This window comes from Aulonocara sp. 'chitande type north' Nkhata Bay, linkage group LG10, assembly GCF_057382095.1.
Source record: "Aulonocara sp. 'chitande type north' Nkhata Bay isolate Kocher_YH1m ecotype deep benthic linkage group LG10, A_spYH_male_GT1.1, whole genome shotgun sequence".
In the NCBI taxonomy this organism is placed as follows: domain Eukaryota; kingdom Metazoa; phylum Chordata; class Actinopteri; order Cichliformes; family Cichlidae; genus Aulonocara; species Aulonocara sp. 'chitande type north' Nkhata Bay.
The window spans coordinates 14,887,859-14,911,241 of NC_141353.1; the positions used below are offsets into that span (position 1 = coordinate 14,887,859).

General features: G+C 42.2%; 2 protein-coding genes across 7 annotated transcripts in view; both read left to right on the forward strand.

The window, feature by feature from the left end:
* Positions 1-214: 214 nt before the first annotated feature.
* LOC147320475 (histone acetyltransferase KAT5-like) lies at positions 215-13,389 on the forward strand. 3 transcript variants are annotated; one of them, XM_086308490.1, is made up of 15 exons: positions 215-342; positions 423-489; positions 2,931-2,999; positions 3,313-3,503; positions 4,039-4,113; positions 4,584-4,742; positions 4,835-4,909; positions 6,781-6,843; positions 7,124-7,372; positions 7,495-7,584; positions 7,683-7,823; positions 7,944-8,037; positions 8,127-8,286; positions 8,378-8,459; positions 11,617-13,389. In XM_086308490.1, the coding sequence occupies exons 1-15, from the start codon at positions 313-315 to the stop codon at positions 11,749-11,751; spliced, it is 1,680 nt and encodes a 559-aa protein (XP_086164616.1). In that variant the 5' UTR covers positions 215-312; the 3' UTR covers positions 11,752-13,389. The 3 variants fall into 3 exon arrangements, with proteins under 3 accessions (XP_086164616.1, XP_086164617.1, XP_086164618.1); XM_086308491.1 differs by having other exon boundaries at positions 4,039-4,107; positions 11,617-13,388; XM_086308492.1 differs by lacking the exon at positions 4,039-4,113 and having other exon boundaries at positions 11,617-13,388.
* A 2,081-nt stretch (positions 13,390-15,470) lies between these two features.
* The window catches only part of sipa1 (signal-induced proliferation-associated 1), a 37,503-nt gene continuing 29,590 nt past the window's right edge, over positions 15,471-23,383 (forward strand). For 3 of the 4 annotated variants that reach the window (XR_015131268.1, XM_086308499.1, XM_086308493.1), the window contains exon 1: positions 16,334-16,646. The gene's annotated coding sequence lies outside the window, so the exon portion shown is untranslated. Of the gene's footprint in view, positions 15,610-16,333; positions 16,647-23,383 lie in introns of those variants that run through there. The other variant, XM_086308495.1, reaches the window with a different exon arrangement.

Consider the following 23,383-nt stretch of genomic DNA (forward strand, 5'->3'; position numbering starts at 1 on the left):
GGGGGGGACTTCCCGTTATTAAGTCGAAATTTTGAGATAAATAAACTTTTGACTAGCTTTGACTAGTTTTTTTAGAGGTGGAAACAATCCTCCATTGGTTTCAGTTACTTAACAAAAAATAAAGTTTAAAAAAAATGTATTTTACCTTTCGTTTTCACACTTTTATGCCAAGTGAATCGTTTCAGAAACACCCCCTCGCTTAGCTTCCGGGTTGGTTTTCCGCGGCTCCTTTAGGAAGTTTCATCTTGCCGTATATTTCATCTTTGCTGTGGACCGGCATTTTCCCACAACACCCCGCTCCTCCTCGCACAGATGACGAAAATGGCGGACAACTCATCTTCGGTAGGCTTAAGAAAGATATAATGTTAATATAGGCACATTGACCGGTTTCAGAGTATAAATAAATGTGTTGTTATTTACAGGTCGAGATTGTGGAGGGCTGTCGCCTCCCGGTTCTTCGTAAAAACCAAGAACACGAAGACGAATGGCGTAAGTATTGTCCGTTTTTTTTTATATGCTAAGCTAATGCTAAGGAGCTCAGCTCAGCTGTTGTTACCAGAAGCCCCGGCCTCCAGTTAAAGCGCTGTAAACACCATGGCCACGGATGGTGCATGCTGCTGTAAAGTGTGTATGAATTCAATTGGAAGACTTAAGAAAACTGCTGCCACTCCCTCGGAAATTAAATTGCCAGTTCTTAATTTTACTTAGTTTCACATTTTATAGAAAAAAAGTACTAAATGCAGGTGGCATCTAGGGTTGCCAACTCCCTGAAAAATAAATAAGGGACACCTCGTGGCCAGGGCCGGGCGACCCAGTTGTCTTCACCCTTCCCAGTTTGGTGAATTTTCTAGCTCTTTTTTTGTGTGTGAAATTATTTTTTTAACCATTTGACTTGAAGTTGATTTAAGTAGATGCATATTCTATTCTTTGTGATATGAACACATGTGAAACAAATGATCATTTAGCCATTTATTTTTAGCTCAAAATGACAACATTAACACAGTAAAACAGGTCTCTTTCTTAAACAGAAGCCTGTCATGCTTAACTTTTGAGAATATAAGTAAATCTTTCTTTAAAAGAACTCTGTCCTGCTTAACTTAAAATAATAGAAAACAATAGAAAGAAAAATATTCTTGTAACAGTGCACATTTAGTGCATTTAGTACAATTGGCTTCAGTTGAGGTATTATTTCAGCTTTTCTAATCAGCTGCTCCTGTTTGTAAACCCGCTTGTTCCCATGATTACGCATCATAACTCATCATCATTATTCATCTATGTATTACTTTTATGTATTAGTCATCAATTTGTTGTAATCATCTATCCTTGCAGTTGTTTATTACACAAAATAAATTATATTATCACACTTCTGGCCACATAGCGCTGATATTCACTGCACATGCCCATATTAACTTTTTCCAGCCAGGTGTTTTCCTTTTCCCATTCTTCCCTTTCTCTGAGGGGAACAAACATTGCTGCTCTAATGCTGGGCTTACACTGTGCGGTTTTAGGCCCATTTTGAGCCGATTTTTGAGTGATCGGACCGATTTTGGCCTTCATCGTGCGTCGTGTAGTATACGTGGGGTAAAGAGAAGCGATTAACACCTCACGACCAGCTCCCGATCATCAATCGCTCGTGAGGGTCTCACCACAGGCGCTCACACTGCTCACGCGCAAACACGTAAACGTCGGTGAAAAAGATGGAGCAGCACGGCTGTGCAGCGTGTGATCTGGACACAAGCGATGGAGGCACAACTTGTAGAACTTTGAAAAGCTCATCCGAGCCTTTTCGATGTGGCATCACAAAATTATCACGACCACAACAACCGTGAAAATAGTTGGATCTACACTGCTGCTCAATCACAGCTGCCTGATCAATGTTTTTCATTAGCAATTTAGCAAAGTTGATGGTGGTGGTGTGTGTGTCTGTGTGAGTGAAAGACAGAGAGAGAGCGCGAGCGACAGATTTTCTGTTATAAACTTCATTTTATGGCGGCACAGTGTGAGCACTCAGGTCGCATCAGAGCATCGGGCGGTATAGTGTGAAACCCTGCATCGTGACCTACCAACTTCTAACCTCTGCGAGTCAATCGTGCAGTTTGAGCAGGAGCTGAATAACGTGACTGAAAAAATCGCACAGTGTCTGCCCAGCTTTAGGTGTACTGTCGTCCGAGACTTGCACCGCAGTGTCGGCGTTTGTTCCCCTGTTGGCCATGCTTGTTGTTGTGGTCATCTGTTGTCTTCCGGTATTTTCTCCGCAAGCGACCTTTCCTCGACCAATGAGATGAGCGGTAATCTGAATTGTCATACTCGAATTGTCATAAGTGTGCTGTCAGCTCATTGGTCACAAAGCAGGAGAGGGGCTGGGAATTATGTTTTCAAACAAAGCGTTAATTCCATTAACATTTATAGACTACTTTTGATTCTCACTGTATTACGGGACAAAGTGCGTCCCTTATTAGCTCAATACGGGACGTGTACTTTTGTTTCGAAATACGGGACGATTCCGTATTTTAAGGGACGGTTGGCAACCCTAGTGGCATCAGTGATGTTTACAAATTTGAGAGCGAATTTATCAGGTTTTCTCTCTTACTCTCTTGGCACTCAGTTTGGTCCATAGTAATCTTTTTTAACACATTCCTTTTTACCAACAACAACAACAACAAAAAAATTAAAGCACAAATGGTATTTAAACCAAATTTAATTGGGCATTGCACTTAGACTTTATAATCCTGATACCTCAGCATAAATAATTACATTATAGGACATTTAAAATCTCACATTAAAGTAGATTTTGTGCACCTTTGGTTTATTTTTAGCATTGGAATGTAAACAGTAACTTTTATCACATGCCTGTGTATTTAATGTTAAGTGTGTTAAAGCTACAGTGTTTCATAGAAAAGCATCACAACGATTGTCTCTGCTTTGTACAGCACTGGCTGAAATCCTGAGTGTGAAGGAAGTTTCTAGTAGAAAGCTCTACTATGTTCACTACATTGACTGTGAGTATATTTTGTGTCAGTCGTCTTGGTTTTTCTCAAGATTTCACAGCCCCAGTTTAGTAAACATACACCAAGGTTAATTACACCTTTTAAGGTTTGTTTATTAAGTTATTATCAAAGATTGCAAAGCAGATTTGCATTTATTTAGTAATTCATTTTTTTTGTCTTATTTGGATCAATTCAGAATTATAGCTTTGTACACATAGCTTTTGATTCCCCCCCCCCCCCCCCCCCCCCTTTCCTGTCATGTTATGAGCTAAAGATCTTCACACATCAAATCACCACTCTGTCTCTCTTTGTCTGTGTGTTTAAGTCAACAAACGTCTGGATGAGTGGGTCACAACAGAAAGGCTGGACATGAAGAAGCTTCAGTTCCCCAAGAAAGATGCTAAAACACCAACCAAGAACGGTCTTTCAGGTTCCCGTCCTAGTTCTCCGGAGAGAGACAGAGAAAGAGAGAGAGAAAGAGAGCGAGAGAGAGAGAGAGAGAGAGAGAGAGAAGTGGTAAGGAGTCCACGTGTCATTTAAAGCAATGTAATTATAATTCTCACAGTATTAAGAAATGATGTCAGTCTTAATTTCTGTGTTGTGTGGTTTTTATTCATTTTATAGAAAAACCTGCATGATGGTAAATTTCATGTTTGTTGCTGTTCACTTCCATTGATGCATGGTATAAGCTTTCCATGGTCACTTTAATAAGCTGCAGTGTGCTTTATGCTGCTTGAGCACTGATTTGTAACAGTCTACCCACAGGAAATGCAGCCATAATAACAATAAAAATATAGATAAATAAAAGGGCATCATGTTATAGAGGACCCTGTTTTTAACAAAATATCAATATCCTCTTTTTTCAGTCTTACATTTCTGTGTTAATACTTCTTTATCAAACACATGCCACTCAAACGGTGAAACTCTCGTTTAATGATTAAACCTTTAGTCGGATTTTGTGTGAATTGAATTCCTCAGTATTAACCTGAGGGTTAACATGAATTATCCCAGTGTTAACCCGCTTCCTTCTCTTCCTTTCCGTTCAATTCAGAGGAAGAGTCTAGATCTCAACGTACAAACTGCCACAGCTCCTTCCAGAGGCAAAACCCTCCCCACGCCGGTACAAGTAGAATTCACCCACTCCACAAATTACTGAGACCTTTTTAAACCTGGTGTCAATGTGATTCTTGTGTGATGATCCCACTGTTAATGTAGAGCTATAAGGTAAAGTAACGTTTAATATAGAGTGTATCCAAATGAAGATTTGTAATAGGAAGTGAAGCCCATCTGCTGCCATCACATTTAATACCAGGTTTAATGGGGTGTATTTACATTGGTTAACCTGCAAATTATCTGAGATTTGGAGAAATAAATTGATTTGCTGTGGCTATTAAAGATGCACAGTCTTAGTTCTGTCTGAAAAAGCATCTTGATATCAAGATGTCACTCTTCATTGAATACAAATGGAGTCCCCGGCTTTTAATCAAGCCTCTGATCACGTTGACATGAAAAACAAATCCCATCAAATTCACCTTTGTTTGGTTTGTTTGTATTCAATCTTAAAGCTGAATCTCTAACACTGTTTGTTTGCTGCAGAAGAGGAAAGTAGAGCCTGCCCCCGTGGCTCCTCAGGTACCCCCGGTCATCCCTGTGCCCTCCCTGCCAAGTTCAGCTGAAGCCACTCAGGCAGCTGTTTTTCCTGCCGTGAGAGAGACGCCCACCTTTAAGTCCCGTGAAGACCATGAGCTCACAACGGTAAAGAAAATCCTCTTAAATTCTCTCTCTTTTGTTTTTTTTCCTTTCTCCTATTTGCTAATGAATATCTTTTAATGTCCTACTCACAACAGAATGGCAACGCCCGACGACTCATCCCCGCTCCACCTGGGAGGAAAAGAAAAGCTAATTGTGGGGGAACTGACGAGGTGCGTTACCTTGATTTACTGCATGTTTGTGGTCGTGTTATTCGCTTCATTTTTTGAATTTGTTAAGAGTCTGTCTGTGTTGGGTTTTGTGGAGTTGTATTAGAATGCATTTTGCAAAGCGTCACAGTCCGCTCACTGGAGCATTCTCCGGTGCAGCTGGTGACATTCATTCAGACTGGTGCACGGTTCTTGCACAAGGTCTATACTGTTGTAATAGGACATATTTGTTTTATTATGGGGACCTATTGTGCTTATTTCCAGCACCATATTTTAATTCTTGGACTTTTTTAAAGTAGCTTTTCATGATTCACAGTTCAAAATAATGCTTACTTATCCTGTATGGGGCCCTGGTGCAGCCCCTGAGTTCATCCTCTGTCTGGAATGAGAATTATTAGCCTCGTTTCTCCTCCGTTTAAGTCCGCTTTCTTTTGATTGGCTGCTCCATGCAAAAAAAATGTTTGAGCAGCAGGTGGACGAGGTCTCCATGATGACTAATTCATGGATATCCTTAGGAATGCCGCTCTCATCACGTGGATTTAAGAGTAGAAAAACTGGCTGAAGCAGAGTGTGAGCTTTTGCCTTACAGCAATTACTTGTACATATGTTGACCTTTTGAACTCTGGCCAAATTTATTCTGACCATCCACATCTGTAAAGGTGTGCATATATGACAGAAAATAAGGAAAAGAGTAATCACTATCCCCCCAAAAAACTTTGTACCCATATAAAATGTCAACATCACTGCACAGGATTCAAATGTGATAAATTATTGCTGTCATGTATTTGTTTATAAACCCCACGTGCAATCATAATGATGAAAATGTTTTGGTTTTTCAAAGATTGCTTTGTCATTCTTTAATTTCCCCCTTTCTTTACCCTTTGTGTGTGTGTGTGTGTGTGTGTGTGTGTGTGTGTGTGTGTGTGTGTGTGTGTGTGTGTGTGTGTGTGTGTGTGTGTGTGTGTGTGTGTGTGTGTGTGTGTGTGTGTGTGTGTGTGTTTCCCTTTTCATTTCTCACCCACTGTTTCCCTTCTGACCACCACAAAACAATTCATTAGTGTGTTTTTATGTATTGATGTGTTCTTAGCTCGTGTTTATTGTGGTGTTTAAAACAGGGAATTACATTTGCAGCTATTTAGTTATGGCTTGTTGGCTTAACAATCCTCCTGAAAAAGAACTTGCTCTTTATTTATTTATATTTAGGTTGTTTGATTACTTTGTCATACATTTCATTCTAGCTAATGGGCACAATAACATATTATATGCTGGCAAGTATTGAGGACTGTATGTTGTGCTTTCATATATTTTTATTTTTCAGCATCAGCTCTGGCTAAATTCTGCAGCTTTTTAAAATATTCAATGAGCATTTCATTGATTCTCCTGTGTGGGTCTATGTTTGAGTTGATGTGTGGCTCTTTAAAAAAACAAAACTATCCTATTTAAATGAATCTGACCAAGAATCCTGACACCACATTTTACCAGGAGCCTGTAATTGTAATTTTGTGTCTCAAAAACGTTGTTTGACAAAACATTTTCAGCGTTTGCTGCTTTTGAGGGTTTAGTGTAACCCGGGATGTTCTGTTTTCTCCATCAAGCTACATGTACGCTGCTGTACTCTCATGTTTTATGCCAACCTGCAGCGCTCTCACATCAGCGGTGATGACAGTGGCCATTAGGTTCTTCATAAACATTAACAAATCTGTCAAATCCACATGAGATGAATGTTTGTGTTTGTTCTTTACCCCACTCTTCATTCACTGTGTAACATGTCTGTCTCTGTGATTATGATCACCAGTCAAAGCTGACGGGCTCCTCATGCAGCCAACCTGGATTTTACACATTAAAGCTTGTGTTTTTGTGTCTTTTTCTGCTAGATGATAAAGGTTTTGCAGTATAACAAGCCTCAAAGTGCCAGTGTCTTTCTACCACCACCAGAGGTCTGTTTAATTTCCTATTATTGCCCGTTGATTGTGTGTTGCTTTCCAAATTCAACTGTGCCTTAGTGGGTCCAATAAATCAGAGGTGCTGCTTACCTCAGACCCAAGTTTAGTCTTTCTGGACTAAACATGTACTCTGATTAATCATATTACCTTTTTTTTGTTGTTGTTAAAGAAATCTGTGATCAATCAGCTTTTTGTTCAAACACATTTGAAGCACTTGAGAATAACTGCTGCATAAGTGTGTCATCTGTGTAATCTTCACATTTTGTACCACCAGGATTCCCAGGACAGCTCAGATGGCATTCCCTCTGCACCCCGCATGACAGGCAGTTTAGTGTCCGATCGCAGCCATGACGACATCGTCACCCGGATGAAGAACATTGAGTGTATAGAGCTGGGACGGCACAGACTGAAGCCTTGGTACTTCTCTCCATACCCACAGGAACTCACCTCGCTGCCCATCCTCTACCTCTGTGAATTCTGTCTCAAGTACCTCAAAAGCCTCAAGTGTCTTCAGAGGCATTTGGTAAGACTTTTGTTCTCTAAACCTTGGTTATGTTAACAGCTTACACCTGAAATCTGTGCTTCTAAGATTGTTTGACATTGCCTGTGTTGTTAGGTTTATTTTTTATTTCTTTCTTTTTTCAGACCAAATGTAATCTAAGGCATCCTCCAGGCAATGAGATCTACCGCAAAGGCACCATCTCATTCTTTGAGATCGACGGCAGGAAAAACAAAGTTAGTGGTGTGATGCTTCTTTTCTTTCTTTCTTTTTTATTCACCAGATATTTATTGTTGTTTATTTGTGGTTAATACATGTTTTTATATTTTTCCAGAACTATTCCCAGAACCTGTGTTTACTCGCAAAGTGTTTCCTCGACCACAAGACGTTGTATTACGACACAGACCCTTTCCTCTTCTACGTAATGACAGAGTACGACTCCAAAGGCTTCCATATAGTGGGCTACTTCTCTAAGGTGCACAGATAAGGCAGAGAATTTTTTCCACACTGTGATAGTGCACTCATAACAGGAAATATGCCTCTATGTAAGCAGGAGTTTCCAAAGCTTATCATTATTTTTCTTCCCTTTGTGCAGGAAAAGGAATCAACTGAAGATTACAACGTTGCCTGCATCCTCACCTTGCCTCCTTACCAGCGAAGAGGTTACGGCAAACTGCTCATTGAGTTCAGTAAGTGTCGTATCATCAGCCAGTTTTTTAAGTTATGAACATTTCTGTCTTCATGTCACCTCTTGTAAACATCTGTTTGTGTCTGCCAGGTTATGAGCTGTCCAAAGTAGAAGGGAAGACGGGAACTCCCGAAAAGCCGCTTTCTGATCTCGGTCTCTTGTCCTATCGCTCTTACTGGTCCCAGACCATCTTGGAAATCCTTATGGACCTTAAACCAGACAATGGTGAAAGACCACAGATTACCATCAAGTAAGCAAATATTCTGGATCTTATATGAGCTATAAAAAAATGTTTATAGATGCATGTTTGGAGCTGAAATGTGTCGTCTTTGTACTTGCAGTGAGATCAGTGAGATCACAAGTGTAAAGAAAGAAGATGTTATTTCAACACTTCAGTACCTCAACCTAATCAACTATTACAAGGTGAGAGATGAGCACCAACTGTAAATTAACTGTTTACACTTTTCTTGAAAATACACGTTTAATTAGATTTGAAATGCTAAAGACCCAAACTCTGAAGCCTTGAATTTTTAATTTGAATAACACACAGATGGGAAATGTTTTTTCTAGAGGTAAGCCAGGGCTCGCAAAATCGCTAGCGAGGCTAGCGATTTTTTCCAGTCGGGCTACCAAAATCTATCTCTGCCCTGCCCGTCGGACTATCGTAGGAAGGAAAAATCTATGTCAATGCTTTTGCATTCTTTCGGAAATGTAGCTGGGTAATTATGTCATTGGCATCGGTGAGCCACTGTCAATATGTGACATATTAAAATCGCGTTTGAATTTGCGCTTGTTTTTTGCTTTCACTTTGCAATCGTGCGAACTGTGTATAGAGAGCGACAGCACTGATCTGTGAGTGATGATAATTTGTGCACCAATTCCTCTGACATCATCTTATTAATCGTTAGCTTACTATGCAAACATGACAAGTGAAATCTCCCGCAGCTTAAACATGTGAGAGGTTGATCGAGCAGAGAATCGCTGAGTGTTATGTGAGTGCGTGTGTAAAAGCAGCAGGATATATATTTTAGTTCTGCTGAGCCAAATAAGACAGGTCAGGGTGAAGAAGTGACAGCCAAAGAAAAGCTTACCACAAAACGGAAAAGTTATGACAAATCAGACTATAAGGCAAAAAGAAAGTGCAGCTTTATGGTTTCATGGACAAAAGAATTTCTGTGGCTGCAATATGACGAGCTAAATAACCAGGGCTGCACATAAGTGGTCCGCAGGTGCGCATTCGCTGTCAAAATAAAAAACGCGCACAAGATAAGAAGTTGCAACGCGTGTTTGCGTACATAAGATTTTCAGGAGGAGGACAGACATTTGTTTAGAACTCTTAAAGATGTCGAAGAATCAAGCTCCTTTAAGCAATTACTTTGGTGTTCCTCCACCTCCAAAGAAATGTCAGGAGTCTTTTGTGGTTCGGACCTCCTGCAACCACTTTTCCGTATTCTCGGGAAAGTGGTTGCAGGAGGTGAGCTGGCTTCAAACAAATGATGAACGCACAGAGATGTGGTGCAGAATGTGCCATGAAAATCCCACTCTAGCGGACAAAAACAGTGCTTTTTATATGGACGCAAACGCGCGTTGCAACTTCTTATCTGGTGCGCGTCTTTTATTTTGACAGCGAATGCGCACATGCGGACCACTTATGTGCACCGGTGTAAATAACATAATGTTCTGCCGGGTGTGTTGTTGGTTTTCTCTCGATTTCTGAGTCGACAAGCGCCTTTGTTACTGGAACCAGTCATTTTAAGAAAGGCCCCCATTAGAACCCATGAGAAATGCAAGAAATGCATTATTGCTCAGTCTGCAATATCTTTCCCAGAACAAACACCAATTGCAAATAACATACTAAAAATAAACCTGAGAAATCTGTTTAGAACAGCGTACTATGTTGCAAAGAGTGAACTACCACTGGCAAAATTTAGCAGTCTTTGCAAACTTCAAAAAGCAAATGGCCTAGATCTTGGTTCCACTTGCCTCTTACCTGTGACTTCAGTGGAAATTTCAAATTCAGGATCTGACACAGACTGATTCATGTCCTACACAGTTCTTACAAGTTCATAGAAATTTCTGTTCAATTAGAGCCAAGTATTTGAGTTGATGATTGTAATTTTTATACAATGTTGTAATTTGTGTTTCAACAATTTTTTGATTAATGTTTTGTTTCCGTTACAATATTATACATTAATGTATAATATTGTAACGGAAACAAAACATCAATCAAAAAATTGCTCTCTTTGTTATTCGGGCTACTTAAATTTATTTTGGGCTGCTAAAAACTGAAGAGTCCCTGCCCAAAGGGCTACCTGGGATTTTGAAATTTTGCGAGCCCTGTAAGCAGAATTCTAGCACCCGTTCAGCTTGGTGATTCGTCACTTAGAAGTCTTTTTTTTCTCCTTAACCAAATGAAAGAGGTTGAATGTTCGTTCGGCGAGCTTTGAAGATAAAAAAAAAAAAAAAAAGAAATAGTAGAAACTAAACGGCGAGCTGTGACTTCACGCATATATGGGCTAAATCAACACTGATCATGGGGAAGTGGGCGGGACCACAGATGATTTTTCTCAACTTCCCATGAAGCGACTGAAGCGACTACCAGTGAGATTGAACAATACTGCCGATTCATGTATGATCTGGCAATAAAAACATTCTAGCGTTACCTAGGCCCTGAATGTGAGACCATTCGTGAGCGACCATCTTTGAACAGAGGCGGTGGTTTACGACACCAACTCTCTGCCATCTATAATCCAGTTTTGAGTTCCCTCCCCAGACGCCTTAACGCCCACTCACATCCTGGGCCATCTGACCTCAGGAATTCGCATGATAAGGTGGGGCCAGGTTTCACAATGAACTCACCCGAAACTCTGGCTGATTGGGACCCACACCCAGTTTCACACCTTGGCTCAGGCGATTAGAGGACCATCAGGGGGTCCTTTTGTCCCTCTGTGGGGGGATACTCCCACTAGGTTTATATCTGGGACTCTCCACCATTTGACCTCAGAACTGAAGAAGCTTCTCGGATGAGAGGTGAAACGTCTTCAAGTAACTTAAAGAAGTCCAGACGCTTTTCTTTGCAAGCTCCTTTGACTATGATGACCTGGATGACTGAGAACCTTCACAGACAAACAGCACAAAAAGACTGCACATTCCAAAGATTCTCCATAGGGTTAAAGCCTGGACTTTCTATTGGTCATTACAGTGTAAAAAACGCTGTTGTTTTGTAAACAATGATTTTAAATCCAGGTGGTGACTTTGTCTCAGCTCAGCTTTAGTATACCACATGCCAGTCTCTCGCAGCAGTAATCATTACTCGTGGGTTTGCCTCATTGTAGCAGTTTTTTTGTTTTTTAATACTCCTTTTGTGGCTTTCAAAGTGCAAAAGCCCTAATTTAATGGCTTTGTGAGGAAAAGCAGTAACACTCCCAGAGCGGGAGGTGTTGCTACGACACTGCAGCCGCACCTTAAATATTTAAGGCTCTGTTTTGTGAGTTGAAGAAGTTGAAAGCAGTGGAGCATCAGCATCTTTTCAAATGAGCAGATAAAATGATGTGTACTGACTTTGGTTTCTTGAATGCAGGGTCAGTACATTCTGACTCTGTCAGAGGACATTGTGGAGGGACACGAGAGAGCCATGCAGAAGCGGCACCTGCGCATAGATCCTAAATGCCTTCACTTCACTCCAAAGGACTGGAGCAAAAGGGGGAAGTGGTAGAGTTGGTTGCTGAATGACGCCAGAACCAGGGCAGCAGACACCCGACGCGAACGGTGGATCAGATCAAGGTTTCCCCTCGGCTTTCTCATCAAGAACCCAGGACTTCTCTTCGATAAACAGTGAACATGAATTGTTTTGTTAAACGTTCATTCTATATCGTGAATCTAAAAGGCCGTCAAACCTGGGCAGAGGGAGAGACTGGTTAACAGTAACACCGCCAAAAACACAACACACCTTCTACTGTGTAAAAGATCCTGTTTATGATCAAAACAGTGCATTAAAAATGACAAAAAGGTGACTGTCTATCAGTGTAAAATGACAAACGCACAAACCACTGAAAGGTTGTTTTTATACACGTGATTTTAGATCCTATAGAACTGCTTCATCTGTTAGTCCACATTTTGTAAAACTCAAGTACATTTATTTGCTCTTCTTGTTGTTGTTGCTGTTCCCTTGACTACCACTGTGGCCACACCCTCTCATCTGCCATGTAAAAATGTTGTCATTAGGATCATTCGTATTCCAACAAAGTTCACTAGAGTCATAATTAAGAAACAAAACTAATGCCTGAACAACACTCCAAAATTTACTTTTTTCTACTTTGAAGGTTTTTCAAAGGTTTTTTTTTTTTTTTCCAAGGCTTCAGGACCTCTAAAACCTCTTCCTGGGTATAAAAGATTGAATAGTTGTTATTAGGAACTAAAATCAGACTGTGGATACTTTTATACTCTCCCTGTGACTAAGGCAGATGTTTATTTTGAGAGTTTAAAGAGGGAAATTGTACATTAAGACTTTTTTTGGGGGGGGTAAGTTTTTCTTCGAGTGCCTGAATATTAATGTTTCTTAGCTAATAATAATTATAATGCATCAGGCTGTTTTTAGTGTCACTTTACTAGGCTCATTTATAAATGTGAACAGCCCAATACTTTTGCATTATTTATTACATAAAACTCAGAACTAGGCATCAGTTATGTTACACGTTTGTGCAGTTATATATGTTCTTGGTTTGTGATCATTCAGGCCAATATTTCTTTTTCTTTTTTTTCATCACTCAAGCATATCAACCCCCTCTTGATTTAAACGTATATTTGCCGTGTCTGTACATACTGATGACAGAAGCCATGTTGAACTTTAAGGAATGTAAATTTCATGTACAGTCGTCTTTCTTTTTTACTCAATGTTATCTAACAAGCTGCACAATGTTTAAAAAAAAAAAAAGACCTAAAAGTGATATCTTACCTTCAGTTTTGTGTTTTATGTTTACATGTCAGAAAAGGATGTTGAAATGATTTAGTATATCTTTATGTGGAACACTTCAGAGCGTTTGAACGTTTGATATAAAAAGAAAAGAAAAGCTGGCTGAATTGATTAAAAACAACGCGTCTTTATTGTGTTTATTCTGGTCTGAGAGCCACTTTCATCTGTGTGGACAGGTTAAGCCGTGTAAATGAATGTAACAAATTCCCAGTGGACACAGTGCATAAAGAGGGTGTTCAAAATTGAGTTAGTTTGTATGTAAAATTAAATTACATACATTTTTATGTAAAATGAATGCAGTTCATGTCAGAATATGCAGTTTGGCAAGAAATTATTACTGCACCAGGAATGTGAAACAAGCTATCCAGCTTTGAGATCCGGTTGTCAAAAGGTGCCATACAGCCCAATAGATGCTTTACAGAGGGTGAAGAAATTGCCGTAATTGTTATTAATTAGTCCAGTTTTCCGCAGTAAAGTTTATGCAGTTGTTTTAACAGGTTGGCTCTGTCATCAAAAGGGGTGCAGGTGGTCCGTGAGCCATATACAAGCCCGATTTGTAGCCGGTGCCAAAAAGTGATTTCAAGTATGTGCCAAAAAAAAAAAAAAAAATGCAGGAATTGAAACTGTTATAAAGGACTTGTTGACCTATAATATGTCAAAAAATATTTCTCATGAATGGAATCCAGTCTTTGGGCCAGAATGAACATTCCTGTCACAAGATCGAAGCTGCAGTCAGTTTTTGACAAAGTGACTTTTATATACTCATTCATAAAATGTCTTTTTCAATGGAGATCTGGCCAAGAGGGCAACAGAAATGGTAACAAATATAACATAAGCATGTTTTATGTGACCAAACAAAGAAGACGGCTGATTACAGTGTAGGTGCAATGAGGAAAACGGATGCAAAACAGGTCATTTTAGATTTTATACATAACAGCTGCACACATCATGTTCACTACAGTCAATTTATCAATTCTTTTTTAATGTAAACATATTGGACATTAAAAACGGTTTAGAATATTTTCACGGAGTTTCAGTATAAAGCTTGATCACCAGGCGGCAGTATTGTGAACCCATCACCTGTGCGACATTTGAAGTTGAAACCACAGGACGGTCGAGCGGAGCTGTAATTACAACCTGACCTCTGTAATTGTGTTTGAGCGGCGGAGGAACTGAGTTAGACAACAACTGGAAGAAATTTGGTAACAACCTGCATGAAGAGCAGCACTCTAGCATGTTAGATAATTGTATGTTGTTTGTTTTTATTAGACTGCACGGTGCATGTTGCTAACGCACACTTTCCCAGCTGAACACGACACTGCAGTTTACTCTCTGGATGTGTAAAATGTGTAACAATGGATCACACCTCAGTGTCTGCAGGAGGCCTCGTTTATTGAGCACGTTTCCTCAGCGGACCGATCAATGGATCTGCTTAAAAGTGCGCTCAGGCTTGATGGCGTTTTAATGTCTGCAAGTCAGGTTTGAGTTATCAGCATCAGCATCACATCACACCAATTTTTCTCTCCCCACCTCACAGAGCCACACCACTCCCCAGGAGGACACAGGAATTTCACACTAATCTAATATCCTCTTCCTGACATCTAGATTTCCTCACCCTGAGTCTGAGTGCTGGCACATTTTTTGTGCTTTATGGGCCAAAAGTTTATTTTGGGCCCTGGTTATTTTTACTCAGATACACAGTTGGATCATTAGAGCTGCCAGTTTGGAGTAGTTTGGGCTTTACTTTAACAAGCTTGAATTTTAAGAGTCATTATTATGCAGAAGGATGAGGAGAGCCCATAATTTGTAATTGTTTCAAACTGCTTGATTATACCAAGCATGCCTCATAAAATGGAATATCCCACTAAGCATAACAACAGATTTCCACATGGTGTCACTGCCGCACTGAGAGTTGTAGGGTTGTTTGGTTTCTTGAAAAAAATCATGCTCCATCACTGCAAACTAAATATTTAAAGATGTATGTTTACCTGGAATTCAAGTGTAGATTGGGTGAGAATTGGATGTAATCCACGATGTTAAACCCGTCTGACACAAGGCTATTTTATAGCTTGAATTGACTTTAACCTTTCTTTTTCGCGCTGACTGTTCCATTGTTAGACGTTGGTGAAATTTGGTGTCACGCTCCGACACTTGCTGCCGATGCTTTCACTGGCTTGTTGTGCTCGTGTCTCTGCATCAAACAGAAAGCAAAGGGAAGCAGGCATCTCCGCAAAAACACCTCCTGACCCCTTATGAGGACACAAAGAGGTATGAATGTTTGCCACAAAAGCTGGTTTCTCTCCTCTCAACTCTGTTTTAATTTTTCTTATCTCCTCAAGAAACACTCTACCAACAACGCAGGCCTCTCCTCTCTGCACTCCTCCCCGCCCCTGCCCCCAACCCCAGATCAGAGCCGCTGACCTCGCGACACACGCACACAAACACACACACGCTGCAACATATGGTACGGCCGGGACAAAACTCCACGCAGTAATTAGGGGGATGGTGCCGGACACTTGGCTCTGCTGCGGTGCAGGTTAAGCAGCGTGATACATCATCTCCTCTCGCGAGCACCATGCAAGGGTTTACCCAAATTGACAGGTATGTGCTTTTAAAGACGCTGCAGAGGCTGATGAGAGAGGACGGCCAAAGCTGTGTTGTTATGTATCCTGTGCTCTCATTGTTCTTAAGGAGGTTGATTGTTTGTTGTGGTCTTCCAGCACACTGAGCATGTTTGGGGAGTACGCAGAGGTCCTCTGCAAATAAACACTCTGTCACACACACACACTTGAGCACACACAACTGCCATTTTCACCTTTGCTTCTGAGGTTGTGTGCACTTTATCTCTCTCGTGCAGAAATTTCAGCGCTGGCGGGGGGGAGAGTGACACTTTAAATGAACGTGTTTGATGTCACGAGTGTCGCTTTCCATCAATAAATTAGTCAAAGAGAGGTGGAGAAATCCTGGGAGGCAAAAGTCTTGGTACAACATTGCATCAGCATCGGGTCTGCCACACTGCTGCTCGTGTGTGTGTCACACACCGTTATATACACGAGTGTTTCGGGCATTTGAATCAGCAAGAAAAAATGTTTTTAACCACAGTCATGGCCCAGGGAGGGTTTTTGAATTCCAGCGTAAGAAACGCAGAGCTCTCCGCTTGGACGCCGCTGTCCGTCCGCCACTGCCTCAACCTCTCTCTGACAAGGAGAGGAGGAGGAGGGGGGCCGAGAGAGAGAGAGAGGCCGGGCGAAGCTGTGTGTGCACGAGAGAGAGCGAGAGAGGGGAGGAGGAGAAAGAGGGGGTTGGCTTTAGTGTGATGTGAATGGAATAGAATCAGCGCGAGAGGAAGAAAGAGGGAGGAGGACAGCGCAAATCAACCTGCCCCTTGACTTTAACAACAGAATAGAGCCGGCAGACACAGAGATCGGGAAGTGTGCGTGCGTGTGCTGCTGTTTTATTTTATTTTTGGAGAGAGGAAGAGAACATCAGACAGGAGGAACTGAGGGAGGAGGAGGAGAAGGAGCCTCACCGTGGAGATAGATAGCAGAAAAATGCTGTCACGGGGAGAGAAGGGGAGGGAGTCGGCAGAGAGGAACAGGATGAAACAAGGCAGGGTTGAGCAGAACTGAAATGTGGAGGTAAGCCTTTTCTTTCCGTATTAAGATTTTACATTCACACTGCTGCCGCCCCCCCACCACCACCACCGTCGCTAACACCCACCCTGTGTCCTCGTCCAGAAGAAGATAATGAATTCAGATTGATGGATCTGCACACCCTCTGTGTGCCACATACCTCTGTGTCGGCATGCATATTGCTCTGATAGACAAACCATCCGGCCCACCGACAATGTATGAGAGCAGCAGAGATGTAAAATGATGGGGTTGGCATCATGATATCTTGCAGCTTGTCCTCTGTCTTCCTCTCTGCCCTTTGTGCCATTGCCCCCCCCCCCCCTTTTTTTTTTTATAAATGGATTTTATTCAGCCAGCTAAGGTCTGCTGTATCTACCATTTACACATTGCATTGTAGGTTTGAATCCAGCTCACAACCTTTGTCGCATTTCATCCCGGGCCTGCCCTCCTCCCCCTCCTCCTTCTCCTCCTCCTCCCCGTCTCCCAACACTAACCCCCTCCTCATCATCTATCCTGTGTCTCTCCATTGTGCGATCTGTTAACGAGGCCGGCTCGTCTCAAAAAACAGCGCTGTGACATTGTCGGGGCGGCACTGCGAAACCTTCGCCGTTAAGCGCTCCTGGCCGCGAGGGCAAGGTGGAGGGAGGAAAGAGAGGGAGACAGAGAGACGGGGGGGGGGGATTGATGGAGGGACACTCGCGCAGAATGAAAGAGAGTCAGAAAGAAAGAAGATGCAGGAACAAAAAAAATAAAAAGAGGATCAGGATTTGCTCCAGATACATATTTTCAAAGACCGAAAAGCCGTCGGTCTGCAGTGGGCTGGGATTTGTGTGGATAAAGAGGATTGTGCACAGACAGATGGAATGGAGAAGGACAACCGGGATTGGGGTGTTGTTTTCAAGGTGGCAGAGAAAATGAAAAATGAGGGATGCAGGAGTCAGTCCCCCCCCCCCCCCCAACCCCCCACCTTCACCACACACACATACCATCCCCATCCTCTCCTTGCCCTCCGCACCACCCTACCCACCGCACTCTCTAATTTAAGATGGGGCTGTGTGTTTATGAGACGCCAGGGTTTCAGGGGCTGGATGGGCTGCTGTAGGGAGAGAAAAGCAGGGATGAAGAGCCGATCGAGAGGGAAGACCAGCAGCAGCAGCAGCTTACATAAGCCAGTGCACTCAAAGGACGGGCCATTTAATTTACATTGAGCTGCCTGGCTGCTCATCCACTGTGGTGTTCACTGTGGTTCACATTGGCTTTTTCTTTTTTTTTTCAAATGATAAAATGCAGTTTGACCTGACTGGATGAAAAGGAAGGATGTGCGATGACCTTAAAGCGTTGTGTCGGTGTTCCCGAACAGGAGGGCGTTATATTTTTCTACAATCTCAACTTTCTTGCTGGACAGTTCAGTAGAGTGAAACCCCAGCCTTGCAGGTATTTATCGCGGCGAACGATTAGGATGTCTGCATGAAGTGCACCGGCATAATGGTGCTCACAGCGTGCAGCCTGCTCATACAACTCAGCTGCAGATGACTTTTTGTTCTGCTGCCATCCACTGCGTCGCACTTACGGCGTATCGAGGCAGCGCAGTCCTCGGTGTGGGCCATGCCCAAAGGATAAGTGAAAAAGGCCCCTGTCTATAAAAAAAAAAAGAAATCTGAATGCGTGTGTGTATTTTAGAAGAGCAGTTGCGCGGAAGTAAAATGCCATTTCAGAGGATGGCAGCCCTAATGTAACCGGGATCCTTTGTGTCTCCTCGTGGTCTGTAGTTTGCTTTCTGCTTGGCCAAATAAAGCAAAATAAAGCACCTGCTGCGTTTACTGCCTCCTCTGCAGAAAGTGTGTTTTCTGATGTGAAACTCACTCTGTTGGTAAAGCAGTGGAGCAGTTAGCATCAGTCGCTTTTCATTAAGCAGATCACCACAAATAACAATAAGTCTACCTGCTGCAACTTTGGAGTTAGAGCCTTGTATGTGAGTGAAGGTGGAAGATCTTTTGAGAATTCATTTATTTTTGATACTAGGAAACAGTGCAGATGTTTTTAAACCCCCCCCCCCCCACACACACACACACACACACACACACACACACACACACACGCATGCCATAAATTTTCTAGCACTTAAAAAAAAAAGAAAAATGTTACACCATGGCATTACTTTATGATTAATCAGCCCTCACATCTGCTGCAGTTGATTGGCTAATTATCTGACTCAGCTCCATTTCTGTATATGATGACATCCAGAATATGAGCACATTATGGAGTCTATTTTGGCCTGGGCCCACTTGCTAGTCTGCCTTTATGAAGTTTGTATATGTATTACATTGGTTATTTTACACATTTGATATAAATTCTCAAATGCTAAAAGCGACCTTTAACCTGACACTTTGTTCTTGGCCGCCCTCATATATAGAAAATGAAATATCCACAACCAAAAGCATACAGCGAGCAGGCAGCTTTCAGCAGCCCTGACAATGTGTGTGTGTTTTAATGCGGCACCCTATGTGTCCTCTCCCATGAGAGGCTTCCTCAGTGGGACTCATTCTGTATCTGGTTGAGTAGCAGGGGAGCAGAGTCGCGGGAGAGTCTTGAATCGATCGGCCCGTTTTCATTTCCTGAACCAAACAAGAACCAAGAGAGCTGGGCTCTGTACATGCGAGCGTCATGTGGATGCAGAGCTGTCAGCTTCTATTGTTCCTTGTTGGCGACGCCGTAAATTTGTCCTGCTCTCCTTCAGCTGCTGTTTATACCAACCGTCTCCTCTGATAACAGAAACAGTATAGCCCATAGTTTCAGGTTTGCTTCATACCGTGTTCCTGCTCAGAATTAAACCACGATGCCTGAAGTGACTCTCTTGTCCACACAGCAAATAGATGACAGTCCTCACCTGACAGCATGAATGCTGCCAAAGTGTTACTTTGAATTCGCTCTGCACCACAAAGCACCCCCGTTTGATCAAAGCAATTTTTATCTGGTTTTGCACTCAGTGAGAATCAGATAAACATATCGCGAGGTTACCGGGCAGATTTTGTCCTGGTCTTACTCAGCATTATGTCACTCCGCTTGTTTTGGAGCCATTTTGCATGGCTACACCCCAGCAGGCTCCCTGTGGGTGCTCAGTTAGGAAGGGCTGTCGGAGGTGGAGACTTCCTCACATCTGATGGCAGGATGCCGGCAGCATTAGCCACAAGGTAGATCCTCTTAGCTCATGCTCTCTGCTGTCACCTGCTTACTGCTGACCGGTGATCTCCTGCAAGATCAGGCCTCTTTGGGGGTTTTTTTTTGTCAAGGCTTTTGCCCTTCTCCACCTATTCAGCTGCACAAATAGAAAGCGGCATAATAAATGTTGGAGAATGACTCATGATTCACAGCGTCAGCTAAAGTAGGACTGCACAATTGAGATATATCAGCATGACAAATATTCAGGGAGAGTTTTACCGTCTCGGGAGTCAATCCTCACGGGCTATTGTCTTTTTGAAAATAAGCATCGAAATACTTAACTATTAAAACGGTTCCCCCCTGTGATTTCTGCTGCACGCACTCGCATGTGCATGGGACAATATTGTTAGATTTTCATAAATTACACGAGGAAAATTTCGAGCACTTTCAAAACCCGTCAGAAAACCCATCAGCTTTTTGAGTGTGAAATCAAGGACGAACTGAGAAATTGGCCCTTCGTGTACAAAAAGATGTAACCGCTGGCGGTGAATCACGCTTTAGACCTTTTAAATAAACGATGTTGTAATTGTTCTGATGGGTATCATGTCTTCTGTGTAGAGAGAGGGAAACAGAGCTAGGCATGTCCAACAACGCGCCCCTGATGTAATAGTCCTAAAATATGTGGAAGCTGCTATCTTCATGAGACATATTTATGTAAGCATCTGCTGTTAACACAGCCCACATGAATACAATTGTGAAATGCCCCCTTCCAGAAATATATATTCAAGCTCATTGTACCAAATCGCAAAGTACCTCTCTCAGTTATGTCATACATACATTAAACCATTAAGCGGTGCAGTGGCTCCTTCTCATTGTTCTCATTGCTATTACAGGAGAGAAGTGCACTCTGGGGTATTCAGAGCCACTGAAAGCAGACCAGGAGCAACCGTTCATGCTCGTGCCACGTCACTTTCATCGCCGCATTCGGTCGATAGAGATCAAAAAAAGCAGAAAACATTTTTAGGCTCTGATAGGAGTTTAAAAATACCCTCATAAGGTTTCTATTTTGGGGATGATACTTGACGTATTAGAGATTGCCTCTGTGTTTGTTTCAGGCTGAAGAGGCTCTTTGGGCTGTCACAAATTTGAGAAGGAAGTTGCATTCTCAACCGTTTCATTTGCATGTTAAAGGCAAATAAAGAAGTAAAGAGCAGTTTGAGCAGGTACCTTAGAGCTCCACATCGTCTCTCTGTGGGGCTCAGCAGCGACCGCACACAGGAAACTGAGAGATGTGACCTTAGAGGCGCAGAGGAGAGGTTTTTTTGTGTTTAGCTTCTGCCACATTTCCCCTCATTCTAGGTAAAAAAAAAAAATGCATTAAAAAAAGGAAAGAATTAGGGGAGAAAATACACTCTACATACTTTAGATTTAAGCAGATTCAGTCTGTGGCCCGGTGAATCACCAATCCCCATTACTGCACACTTCCCAGAATGCACAGCGTGCATTTTCATTCACAAGTGGAAAGCCACAGATGTACGGAACATGTTCCCTGTTTTGACTGTACCCTACGCACATAGCATCACATCAAAACCCTTCAGTAAACGCGCTGTTTGCGTCATCGTACTTAACATATTGGTGCATGAGCTACTCTTTGCTTCCCTTTTTTCTATCTAGGTCAGAAAGTGCCGTGACGCTGGTGCAAATAAAACAAGTGCCACCAGGCAGTAGTTTGGCTGCAAAGTGCAGCAAGGTAGCCGCAGTGTTCACATGTGCAAAATAATAGTTTGTCAGCAGGGTTTGGCTTCATATTTTCACACATATGTTGGTCTTCTTTGTAAGTAGCTGCATTAGCATCAGGGCAAAACTTTGCTTTAGAATATTTGCTCTAGAGGTGCTGGTTGAAGGGAATCGAGCTCTGCACTACAGCTGCGACATTTACATATAATGATGCTCATAGCTGTGGATTTCTTACAATATTGAAATGTTTTAGCACAAAAGACAAATCGTATTATCCAGGGGGGAATGGAAACGACAACTTCCTTGTGTGTGTTTTTTTTTTTTTTTCAGTACTTTGGTCGAGCTTGATTTCCGTATCGAAGACGTCGCTACACAAGCAGGGAGAATGGCTTGATGTGAGGCTTTACAGATGCCCGCGCATCTGTGAGAGACATTAGTCTATTTCTCCAAATAATGATAGCAATTTGTGTCCTCTGAGCTCATAATGAGCGTAGATGGAACCAGTGTAGCTTGTAAGCGTGATGGCAGCCATTTAAACGTGGCCTTTACTGACTCCTGTACCCCGAAGTCATAAGCAACACTTATTTAGAGTGAGTGAGGACGGCATTTGATTCGATTTGCTCCAGTAAACAAAGATGTTGAGCTTAAAACGTGTGATGAATTCAGGGCATCGGCATTGCAGCTATTTTATGTGTCTTTACAGCAGGGACAGTGAGGAAGCAGAGGATGTCGGAGTCTCTTCCTCTGGAAGTAGACAGTGTACAGTTACTCTTCAGCGTGCCTTTAAAGCAATATTGAGCAATCTCGTTTCCTCTGCCTCAGAGCTGGTTGCACAGATGACGGAGGGGTAACAGTGAACCGTTGAGCCTCAATATAATAGATACAGTCATGAAGCTGAGGGTCAGTTCCTTTCTCTGTCACACAAACCCAGGCACACAGAAACGGGGCATTTGCAGGGGGACAGCTGCTCTTCCTGTCTCTGTGTGGACAGCGTGCAACATCTATAAGGACACTGTTTTATAGAGTCAGCAGACGCACACAAAGACACACATGCTCTCAAAGTACCTCTCGCATCTGTGCCTTAAACCTCTCTGCCTTCGTCTCTCTCGTGGTGTGCCACAAGGTGTATTTTCAGATTTACAGGAAGTGGCAGTGCTCTGCCAGCGCGCAGAGTTGATGTCATGGCAAATAACATGTAAAACAATAGCATGAGTTAAGTATCTTTATTTAACTGTGGACAAACAGCACCACAGTTGTGATAGAAAGAAAATTTGTGCATGAGAGTGCGTGAGTTGTGCATTGCGCTGTTTAATGCAAGAGGAAGTTCCTGTAGGTTGTAATACTATAGAAAAGGCTTTTCGGAGCATACTTCCTCTTTGCATTTAGGCGGGCAATTAAAATAATGCAAAATGATCACCAAATGCAGTGATTTGTGAAACTTTCAGATTTGTACTTTGTGCTCTGACAGCCTCTTCTTCCATTTTAGCAGCTTGTTTTTCAGCTTACAAAAAGACGGCCAAAAAAGAACTGAAACTGGACGAGACACCACTGGAGTCACACGTTAGATGGCCTTAACCATACTTGCTTACTGTAAGAGACGAGGCACGTGTACAGAGAGAGAAGTCGGGCGCAGTCTTAGATTTAAAAAATAAAAAAATCATAACAAATAAAGCTCCAGTGATTGCTGTGTGTGTGCGTGGATGGACAAGGGAGCAACCAAACAATGAATAATTAACATGGTAAACCCTCGCCCCTTTTTACCCCGTCCTATTAATAATGTAATAGACTCATTTTCTGTCTTTCAGGGAGAACAGCTCTCCTTGAAGTATGAAATCTGTTAAATTGTG

Excerpts from the sequence above, each read along its gene's own strand:
- LOC147320475 (XM_086308490.1), top strand. The coding sequence starts at position 313 with ATGACGAAAATGGCGGACAACTCATCTTCG. Across the intron at positions 4,743-4,834 it reads AAGACCATGAGCTCACAACG|AATGGCAACGCCCGACGACT; the intron begins GTAAAGAAAATC and ends TACTCACAACAG. Across the intron at positions 6,844-7,123 it reads TCTTTCTACCACCACCAGAG|GATTCCCAGGACAGCTCAGA; the intron begins GTCTGTTTAATT and ends TTGTACCACCAG.